General features: G+C 35.8%; 1 protein-coding gene across 18 annotated transcripts in view; it reads right to left on the bottom strand.

Annotated features, from left to right (window-relative positions):
- Positions 1-547: 547 nt before the first annotated feature.
- The window catches only part of DDHD1 (DDHD domain containing 1), a 56,315-nt gene continuing 45,045 nt past the window's right edge, over positions 548-11,817 (bottom strand). For 13 of the 18 annotated variants that reach the window (XM_023760735.1, XM_023760742.1, XM_023760737.1 and 10 more), the window contains 3 exons: positions 10,839-11,030; positions 8,283-8,366; positions 548-3,196 (listed from right to left, as the gene is read on the bottom strand). In XM_023760735.1, coding sequence (XP_023616503.1) covers positions 3,015-3,196; positions 8,283-8,366; positions 10,839-11,030 — 458 coding nt within the window. In that variant the 3' untranslated portion in view covers positions 548-3,014. The remainder of the gene's footprint in view (positions 3,197-8,282; positions 8,367-10,838; positions 11,031-11,817) is intronic. The other 5 variants (XM_006096966.3, XM_023760743.1, XM_006096969.3 and 2 more) reach the window with 3 other exon arrangements.

Below are 11,817 nucleotides of genomic sequence, written 5' to 3'. Positions count from 1 at the left end.
CCACAGCAGTGCATGGGGGCACTGGCTGTGACACTGCACTGGCAACTTTTCTTTTCCTGTCTACTCTTCGCAGGAACACAGACCTGGGACGTGGGGTTTTGAACCAATGCCTTGGAGAGCAGGATGCTTCAGCCCGCAATAGAAACACAGCAAGGAAAAGAATGAATGTTTACATGTCACTGAGGGCTTCCATAGAACATGTTTAGTGTGAGAACTTTCAAAGGCTGACAGATGCAGTTTGACAGAATAAAATGTTAGATTCCTATGGCTTGCTTCACATATAAAGGAGTAGTTATTGGAAAAGAGTACACTTTGTAATTATGTTTTAAAACACAGTGACACTGGATTGTAAGTATAATTACTATTGAAAAGAAAGTTATGAACTAAGAAAAGGCTTTTGCAAAAGCTAATTTTAAAGTAAAAATAAAGCAAGATTTAATCCAAAACATTCTCATTTTAAGTTTAAATAACCCTGGGGAATCTAACTGGATTAAAATTGAATGATCTAACCAGTATTCAGAAGAATCATCATAGCATATACACAAAATAGAGAATAAAATTTTAATGGTATCAAAAACAAATTTTTGGCCAATTTAGTACTTGCTGGAATAAAGTTGTAAAATGTTACTCAGTAACTGACTTAGCTTCTAAAGCCAGAATCATACATATTCTGTATATTACTTGAGATTACACAAGTACATTACATGATAACATGCAGACATAGAAACAAGAAGAGTACCGTGAAATCAGAATTGCCATCTCTGTTGATGAAGTAATGAACTGAAAACAAAACACCTGTCCAGTAATCTGGAATATCTCATTTTGAAAAGGGAGTTTTGAATGTTGTTCCTTTCAAGGATTCAAATTCCATGTGGTTAAGTTTGATTTTGTTTTCTGACTATGAAAAAAGGGAGACATATATTCCTACAGTTATGGAAATATAATTTTCTTTTTACTCAATATTAAATGTTTGATAGACTTTCTTCTCAGGTAAAAAGGGCTCTTTGCACTCTAGTGGTTAAGAATGAATTCCTTAAAGCTCTTAGGCATTTGAGTGCCATACCACCCACAGCAACGTATGCTCAAGCACATTTAATAACAGTCATATGAGATGCGTTTAACTTTCCTGAGAACTAAGTTAGACCTAGGAAATAAGCGGGGTATGAAAATGACCTGAGTTCACAGGAATCTCTAAATTCAGAAGAGATTACTTCAGCTTTGCTAAGATCTCATCAAAAGCCTTTTAAAGCAAGGGTTTCTTAGTCACTTATTTGGTCATGGAGCCTTGGAATCTTTTTAAACATTAAAAAGGAGTGTTTTATGTTGTGCAAATTCAATGAAAGGCCAAAATAGACAAGAGGACTGATGGTGCTGAGTAAAACCTACAGGTAAGCCACAGATCCCACTGCCTTATAAAGAAAGAAGGCGAGATGTGCAATTGGCCAACTGTGCACCAGGCTAACGGTTTCTGGAAGCTAGAAAGATCCTTGTGCGGTAAGTGAAGACAGCACCTTAAGTGGAACCTAGTGGAAGCCACTCAGAAGTGAGGGATGGTTGTGGCAGAGACGGCTACTGATCCCCTCTAGGTGACTCTTCCTTTGTGTGTGAGAACCCAAGAACGTGTAAGACAAGCAGAGTAAAATATTAGCGTCAGCCATTTCTCCAAATTATGAATTGCAACTTCTGTTACTGTTTGCAAACTACTAAGAGGTAACCTGTGAATTATTAGTCACTGCTATCAAAGAATATGGTCTGGCTTCAATCTGAGCTCTTCTGATTTGCTCTGTTATCTAATTCAAGGCACTTTACATGTTTTGGTGCCTTAGTGTATTAACATGTAACATGAGAAAAACACTCATTTACTTACCTCGAGGAGCTACTACATAGATTACTGACTCTTAAAGCACTTTGAGCTCCTCAGATGAAAAGCACTGTGGAAATGATTAAGCTGAGGAAAACTCTTCTAATGCCTTGGAATTCTGATCTATTGTGCCTTATGTCTCAATCATGTTTTCTGAAACACTTTTAAAATAGAACCTGTTAGTGGCACTCTGTCCCTTTATATATGCTGTTTGGCACATAGATGTTTATATATTTAAAATAGTTGTCATACTCTTGATTCCAAAGAAGTTTACTAAATTTTCCAATAAAGTTAATGAAATGTACTCCTTGTGGAGTACTATGTTAAGTTTAGAAGACTTTAGTTTTCTCTGAGATACATGTGACATAATAAAAAGTTCTGTTTTTTTTTTCAAAATAATTCAACTAGTGTTATTTGTGTGAAACTACAAGTTTTTAATGAAAAAAAAATACTCAAGGTATGCCACAGTGTCTATATATTCATCTGAAGAGTACAAAGATGACGTTCTGAAAAAAAAGGTCTTAACACTTTAGAAAATAAATGTTTTTCTTAAATTGTTCAAAGAAAACATTTAAAAAAGTAATGTTTCATACATTGAAATAAAGCAATTTGTCAGAGATAATAAATTATAAATACAGTAGTCCAAATATTGTTTCTTTTTTAGCATTAGTTTTGCTACAAGTTAAATTCAAAACATTAAATGTTATACTCTTCTTTCAAAGGAATTGTGGAAATCTAAAACAATGATACCACCTTATGATCTTTACATAGAATATACTACATCATGACCATTTTAGACTTATAACATATTTTGGTTAATACATTACATTCGACCCATTAATATGCCTTTATATTTGGGAGAAATTAGATTGCGATTTATAACCTTGAAGTTCACCCAAATGTTCCTTACTTCCAAGTCTTGCTTGATTCTCTGCAGGGGGTTCTATCAGACTCATAATTAAAATGATGAAAATTGTAAATTACTTCTTTTGGACTGAAAAATGTCTTGTTTTTAAATAAAATAAAGTGCTTTTAAATTCAAATATTTCTTGCTCTAAACAAAACTGAAACATACTTAAACCTGAAATCTGTATCTTGACACACATTTTAATAGAAAAAAATCATTATTGGGCCATTAATGTCCTTCACAAGTTCAAATTGGATCTAAATCGGGTTTTGCATTATTATCGTGCTCATGTTTGTACATGAAGGTTAAAAGAAAGAGGGCAACATCCAAGGATGACCAATAGGCAGTATGTGACGTGACAGCTGACCAATAGCGGCTCTCCACAAGTCCTTCTCTGAGTTCAAAGTCAATTCTGTGATCCAATTCCACTAAAAAAAAAAATAAAACAAACAAATAAATATTACAATAAAATAGGTTCCATATAGACTTATGAGTTGAGGATAAAAATTTAGCTAATAGAAGTGATTCTTCTAATGATAAATATGTATATATATTTTAAAGTGACTTTCCACTCTAATTACATGGGAAAAACACTCAGAAGAGCCTTATTACCTCAGGATTCTATGTGGTGAGTCCTTTCTTTGTGTGCCCAGGTTAATATGGAATAATAATTGAAGAAAACAAACAAAAATTCACTGCCAGGCCAGTGTGGCTTAGTGGTTGAGCGTCAACCCATGAACAAGGAGGTCATGTTTCCATTCCTGGTCAGGGCACACGCCCGGGTTGCAGGATTGATCCCTAGTAGGGGCTGTGCAGGAGGCAGCCGATTGATGATGATTTTTCTCTCCCCCTCCCTTCTCTCTCTAAAATTAAAAATTTTTCACTTGGTATATTTAGGGTAAAACAAACTGGGCTCAAATGCTGGCTTTCCCTTGTGCCTAACCTGTAAAATAAGGAAAGCAGCCCTCCTGCAGAATTATGGGCCAGGCTTACATGCAGCAATAGCTGTGGGAGTGCAACAGGTCACTAATGGCCCCTCTAAGGCTCTGGGGGATACACTAGAACAGCGGTTCTCAACCTGTGGGTCGCGACCCCTTTGGCGGTCGAACAACCTTTCACAGGGGTCGCCTAAGACCATCCTGCATAACAGATATTTACATTACGATTCATAACAGTAGCAACATTACAGTTATGAAGTAGCAACAAAAATAATTTTATGGTTGGGTCACAACATGAGGAACTGTATTTAAAGGGCCAGAAGGTTGAGAACCACTGCACTAGAAGATAACCATCTTTTTACAGTGCCACAGTTTTCTTCCCCACTTGGCAGTTTAGATTTTGTCCAGTTAGCAGAGCCTAACATGGGGAACATACATTTGCTCAATAAATGTCTGCTGTGGCTGGGAACGTTAAACTGGGAGGAAGAGTGCTGATTCTCGGGAGGAAGGACTTCCTTTATAACAATGCTGCACTCAACGATTCAGTGAATTTAATAAAATCTTTTCTAAAATCCTCAGAAAGTCCTATAATACCTGTTAGAGAAAAAAATCACAACAAATCAAGATTATAGGAAAATTTCAATCAATTCATTTAATAAATCCTTAGAGAAAAGACACTTAGAAAATTGGTATTTTGATCTTCAGGAACTAACTCTTTTAAAATTGTGAGTGAGCCATACAGTCAGTATTTTGAAGGGTCCATCTTCAAAACAAAAAACACCCAAGTTACTACCACTCACATTCAAAGTCTGCTCTTTGTCCAGAGCCAGAGGATGTGAAAAGTGAAAACTGGCAAAAATTGAGGAGGAGGTTGGAGAAAAGTTGGGTTTTGTTTTATACTGGGACTTTGTTAATTGCATGTAGAAAACCACATCATTCTAGAGAATAATTTCATTTAAATGTTTAGCAAATACTTATTTTAACAATATTTTGTGACAATACCTTTTGGTGACTTAAAAATGCATCTACAGTTGTTATTTTTCCTTTTTTAATTTTAATTTTAGAGAGAGAGGAAGGGAGACAAAAACATCAATTTTTAGTTCTACTTACTTACACATTAATTGGTTGATTCTTATATGTGCCCTGACTGGGGATCGAACCTTCAACCCTGGCGTGTGGGGACAACATTCTAACAACTGAGCTATCTGGCCAGGGCTACAGTTGTTACTTTTCTATTCAATTGTTCTTTTCTGACAAGACATGTCCATGGATCCATCTATGCATTCTCAAGTAAGGTTTACACTTCAGCAGCACAAAATGCCAATTAGTTATTAAACCATTTGTAAGATATATCAACATAGGCTTTTATAAGGTTTTTTTAAACTGTTATTTTCCTCATTTAAATTATAATAAGCTAACCCATAAATTAGAAATAGTTGAAGCCGTATGTGGAACTGTGGAGTAGTAATGTCTGCATCTTTTATCTTCTGTATTCCATGTGACATTGTAGGTACGTTCTGGCACAAGAGACAGGAAGATGATAAAAGAGGAAACTGGAATTCTCAAGCATGATGAGAAAGAGTCAAGGTGAAGTTAGTTATAAAGGGAAAGGAGAAACAGAAGAAATGGGAGAGCTATGAATGAATATTGGTGAAAACCACCTAATAACTTCTAAGAATTCCCTTTAAAATGCCACTGTAGAAAATCTTACTAGTCTAACTAGTCTTAAGTTGAATTGTGTTTTAAAGTTAGAGTGTGAGACTTTTCTTGTTATAACAAGTGTTATTGGCTCCACTTTAATATTATGTACCTAAAATTTATTCTTACTATGCTATTCTTATGTGCAACACTGCCTTTCATATATTAGACACTGAAATACCTAATTTAATTGTTACCCTATTATATGCCCTTGTTATTCTTATCACCTAGACCAGCCGTGGGCAAACTATGGCCAGCGGGCCGGATCCGGCCGTTTGAAATGAATAAAACTAAAAAAAAAAAAAGACGTGCCCTTTTATGTAATGATGTTTACTTTGAATTTATATTAGTTCACACAAACACTCCATCCATACTTTTGTTCCGGCCCTCCGGTCCAGTTTAAGAACCCATTGTGGCCCTCGAGTCAAAAAGTTTGCCCACCCCTGACCTAGACTCTAGGGACTTTAATAATTGTTAACTGACTGGCCCTCCCTATCCCTTTCTATTTATCTTAGTGTGTCCCTACCAAATGGGATCTAGGTAGCCAGCTTGTACCTGATGAAACTGTTTGTCTTGCACCTTCCTTAAAGTTTACCCCAGGCAGTGTGGCTGCTGGTGTGGTTAACCTCACATTTGTGTTGATTCTGCAGGTGGATGGATAGAATTAGATGGGCTTATGTCTCACCTTCTCTCTCCTGTGTATAGAGATTTCCCAAGGGACTGAGATTCTACAGGACAGCACCATTCTATACAGGGTGGGGAAAAGTAGGTTTATAGTTGTGAATATGCAAAAACAGTTTATTCTTGTATTAGTATTTATTAATTATTGCACTGTTTTCCATACAAACAACTGTACACCTACTTTTGTTCCACCCTGTATGTGCTGTGAGATGTCTTGCCCAAAGTGGGCCCAAATCTACCTGGAATTGCCATGGACCTACTTTCCTATTATCTATATAATAAAAGCCCAGCGACCGTTATGGTGGAATGACCAGAACAACTGTTCACTATGATGTGCACTGACCACCAGGGAGCAGACGCTCAATGCAGGAGCTGCCCCCTGGTGGTCAGTGTGCTCCCACAGCTGGAGCACTGCTCAGCCAGAAGCCAGGCTCACGGCTGGCAAGTGCAGCGGCAGTGGCGGGAGCCTCTCCCACCTCCACGGCAGTGAGCCGAGTGGTAATGAGCAGTGAGCAGGTGGGTGGTAAGGATCGAGGAGTCCTAGACTGCAAGAGGGCGCAGGCCAGGCTGAGGGACCACCCCCTTCCAGTGCACAGATTTCATGCACGGGGCCTCTAGTTACCATATAAAGAATAGGCAGCATAACACAGCATAGTAGTTTTTCCCTAGTTTCTCTCACTGAGTTAGGTCAAAGAGAAAAAAGAACATAAAATCGTCACTTTATCCTCCTTTCTCTTTCTTGGATGACTAAGTGCTAGAATTCTCCTATTCACAAAGAAAAGAATGAGATTCCTGAACAGCTGAAGAGAAGTAAAAATGAGAAAAAAATGTTGGCTTTTAATAATCATCAGCAGTTTGCTTATATGCTTTAAAACATGTATTATTTTTTTTCCTGGGGAGTCATGCAGATGAACACATTTCCTCCCCTACTCCCCAAAGCAAATGTCTGCAGTCCACACCAGTGTGAAGGGAAGTGTCCTCAGTGCTGTGCTTACATTAGTGGTCTAACGGCTTATGGAGTTGGGAAGGCTTTAAGACAATGGATATAACGGCTGCTTGAATGCAGGACAAATGTATGAGTAGATTGATTTTCCTTTCTCCAACTAAATATGCAAAAAGCACAAATCGAATTATTTCTTTACGTAAATAACAATTACATGAGCAGAGACCAGAGTGAGCACTTTCATAAGCTCATTTCTTGAGGGGAATTCACTGAGTTAGATCAACACAAACTGTGGCTAGGGAGAAACAAGCACAAACAAAATGAAATCAGCTTGTTATACTAAAACAGTTTTGAAACTTGTATCAAGTAAGAGTTGTTTTGAAAACAGAAAAAAAAGTAAGCAATTAAATACAGAAATTATAAATTTAGATATAGTTAAAACATCCAAAGAAAAACCTGTAACATCTTTTGTTAAAGACAAAATACACTATTTAAAAAAAAATGGAAAAAGTAAGGAGTTGTGGAAAAAGGAATGAAAAGTTAATTGATAAAAATAATTTAAACTGCCAATATTAATCCTTCATGATATTTAGAATCTGCTGAAAGAGAATGAAAACATCTCTTGCATCCAATACTAATTTTTTAAAGCAAATCTACCTTTCAAAAGAATATTAAATACAGGGTGTCTTAAAAAATGTATACACACTTTGAATAATTTTAAATGCAGTGTTTATTAAAATACATTTTATTTTCAAAATTGAGCTATCAGCTATTAAAGTATGTATACATTTTTTGGGGACACCCTATATTTGTACTGAAACTAGATAACAGCTATGAAATACTTAGTATCAGCTCTAAGTGGTAGTGTTACTAATATCTGAAATAGCTAGATATAACTACATTCTTGATGCTATGAAAATCTTTTACATCTAGTGTAGTGCATAAAAAGTATAGTGAAGCCTTTAGGACAACAGAGAAGGAAAAAATGGCTTATGCTTTTCTCCCTCTCTAAAAGGTTCCTTCTCTGTAGGAGTATATAGGAGTATCATATATTTTAGCACATAAGGCACTAATCAACAGTTGGGTTTCAGGATCACTACCATTTAAGATTAGAAAATACATATTAGAAAGTACATATAAAATAGTGTATAGGCTGATTTCATAGGAGAAGTAATTAAATTTTCCAATGAGCAGAACTCTCTAAGTAGATCATTTTCATAGTATTCTGAATGCTATTCCTAACGTATACCATACCGAGGGTATTATCTTTATTCTGCATTACATTTTCCGGAAAAAGAAGATGTGGGAGATTTAAGAACGACTCCTGAAGTCTGAAATCTGTGAAAAAAAAACACAAGATGCTGTAAAGTATTGGCTGATAGCTATAAATGGCCTTCAATGATGCAGTGGCCAAAAGTTAGAACAGTCCTCCCAAATAAGCCGACTGAACCTAGCATACATAAAGAAGTACACATTTTGATGTTTGTAAAGATTTCTTTCATGGAAAATGTAAGCCTAATTAATTTTGAAATATAATGTCATAATCTGTTAACATCCAGATACCCCCAAAATGTATGGTTCATTTAAGTTCTGATATAGAGGGAAAACAATGCTAAAAGAAACAGACCTTTCTTTTTCATGTTACAAACACAGGGGAGCATAAGAAATGAAGTAGTGAAACCACTAGGAATAAACCTAGACTTTTTAAAAAGAAATGAAGAATAGTTAGTGCCATCAACTTGATGACAACTGATAGAACTTACTCTTCGAAGAGAGAAACCCTGATTGATCTCAAAGCCTGTGTCCATTTTACCTTCAAAGAAAGAGAGAATCAAAGTTGGTAGCTTCAGAATAAAGGTTATGGAGAAGAACCGAGGCAATGAAGGTGAGCAGAAAGAAGGAAAGAAGCCAGAATTACCTAATCACAATAACCAAATTCAAAAAGGAAGACTTGAGCAAGTTTTATGATTTGCAAGAGACAGCCAAAATAGCAATTAAGACTTAAGAAATTTGTTTCAATCTGGATTACACAGAAGAATATATCTTTGAAGCAAGTCCAAGAATTAGTAAGGCAAATCTTGAGGATTTGATTTAAAAGACAGAATTCTACTATAGGAGTAGTGGTCCAATTTTAATAGTTATATCTATATCTAGAGATGAATATATGCAACTAAGATTCATGATTATCTCAGATTTAATTGTGTGTATAGTTGACAAGAAATTTACCATTAGGCCTAACAAAGAATTTATATATAAGAATAGCAAATGTATTTTGTTAAGCTATCAAAATAAATGATGCAATACAGCTAAGCACCTCTATTCACTGGTGTCCTGAAAGAATAGGTTTCTCTCTTACCATTTTGAATATTACTATGTTAAAAAACAAACAAACACTAAAGAATAGTTTTCCTCCCTCAGATTCTATAGATTCTCTCTGTCTTCATCATCCTTTCTCTTGTGCTACATACGCTGCTCTTTTTGTTCCCTCATTCATCCCACTATTTACTAGCTCTTTGTTGTGTGTTAACATTATGAGGAATTGTGACTTTTTACCTATCCTGTCACAAAATTCTTTTAGAAAAATTATTTTTCCTCAGGAGTTTTCTTTAAACATCTGCATGTTACAACACACTTCTGTATTTTCACAATCACAATCCTGATATTAAGTAGAAGTGAGAGCTTAAGTCACCAATATCTTGCAAGAACATACAAAATTTGTACAAATATCAAAGTATAAAATGAATTTTCTAGGCAGTATTCAAAAGGCTTGCAATTAAAGAATTTCCAGTACTTAGAATCTGACAAAGATAAGATCAAGTTAAAAAAAATGCTATTAGTCTAAATAGAAATGTCCAATGTCCAGGATAATTAATCCTGGGGTGGGGTTCAGTTGGAGAAAGATCCAGCCTCTAGGAGGCCACAACTGAGCTTCCTTCTAAGCATGTTTTACGGATGGCAATGCTGGCCATTTTGAAATTCAGAGCAGCAGACACAGTAAGAAAACAAGTCTTAAAGTATCTGAAATAAAATGTTTAAACATCTTTAGAGAAAGTTTTCCTCTTCACATAGTTACAGAAGGAAGTAGGCTAGTTTCAGAATCTACATTTCCTTATATAAACTAATGGAAAAATAGGACTTGACTTTTTAGTCTTATTTTACTGGACACTTAAAAGTGAGGGTCAAGTTTAGACCCTTGGAAGTAAATATATACTAAGTAAGTTTTTCACAACAATTCACGATTTTAGACCTTTTAAATCCACTGGAAAAAAATTGAACATAGCTCCATTCCAATGCCATGTCCAGAATAAACTATCCATTCATACACTCATTTCTTGAGTACCTGCTTTGCACTAGTAGTGGGGCTAGAACTGGAAGCCATGGTTTTAGTATCGGGTTGGATAAAAGAACAGTGGGATAAGTAGCAGAATGGCTTTGGCATAGTGGTTTTTAAAAAGTATCAAGAGTAGATACAGCATAGGTTTAATGCAACTACATGAATTTGAGAAGACCATGTTTTTAAAAATCTACTTTATAAAAACCAGGGGGTGCTTACCTCAGAGAGATTTGTTTTATGCTTGATGCTTAAGACCCCCATGCCATAATAATGCCATTGATTATTATTAATTCACCAATGCAGAGAATAAAACTGCATTTACCTGGGAGTAGTCTTAAAAATATAAGCAGCAGAAATGGATTTTTTTCTTTAAAAGTTTTAGATTTTAGAGTTGACTGCCTGTGTTAATATCATAATCCTCTCTGCTCTCCTCAATTTGAAAAAAGATACAGCATAAAAAAACAGTATGAACTAACATGCAGAATCAAGAAAGCCAGAACTGCTATGTGGAAGGGTCTGTGTTGCCACAGTGGTAGTAGGAGGTGAGGCAACTGGCTTCTTCTCGTCTTCCATTGAGTCTTTTGGTGTCTCAGATGGCTGTGCAGTAGATGAACGTCCAAACCTTGAGAACAACATTCCTCCAAGTCCCTTTCCAATGCTAGCAGCCCCTGCATTTCACAAAACAGGGCAGTCATTCTGCTGAATTACACCACATACCAAGCCAAAGAGCACCACCCATAATTATAGCCAATTGGCAGAGGCACCAAGCTCTAGTCATGTTTTTCCAGAGTGGGAACATAAAAAAGTTACAATTTATATTGTAGGTTTCTAAATAAAACTGGTGTTGAACAGAAAGAGAATGTAAAGACTCTAAAAATATAGCTTACAAAAGAATAAAGATTCTATTTTACTCAAGTGATCATTATTTATTAAAGTATTTGGTAAAATTAGAAATACATGACACAGGTATATATTTACTATTGATATGCTTTAATACTGAAGTTAGATGGATATGTAATAAAAAGTTATCAATAAAAAATCTGTATGATAAAGTGACATAGCAATTAAATCAGCAGGTAAAGCCTATTTAGAGTGCCATCTTGTGGCATTTTATATTAAGGCAACTTATAACCAAAAGCAATGGACAAATTCAAGTGGCACATTATTGAACTCCAGTGCTACACCAAATATTGTAGCTGTAATGGAGAGCATTCAGAGACAAATTAAATATCCTTGTTGCCCTCAGGAAGGACACAATTTAAGAGACTTTTGGGACATGGATCAGAGAACTAGATGGCAGGGGCACCCTTACAACTCAAGTACCTTCTCATTTCACAGATAAGGAAGCATTAAGATCTATGGGACTTGCCCAAGATCTCACAGGAAGTAGTAGGGCCAAGTTAAATGAGGGACTTGATCCTCAGACCCTTGTGCATTCAGCTATTTCACATCTAA

This window comes from Myotis lucifugus, unplaced genomic scaffold, assembly GCF_000147115.1.
Source record: "Myotis lucifugus unplaced genomic scaffold, Myoluc2.0 scaffold_191, whole genome shotgun sequence".
NCBI classification, from domain to species: Eukaryota; Metazoa; Chordata; class Mammalia; order Chiroptera; family Vespertilionidae; genus Myotis; species Myotis lucifugus.
This window is presented reverse-complemented; position numbering and strand designations above follow the sequence as displayed.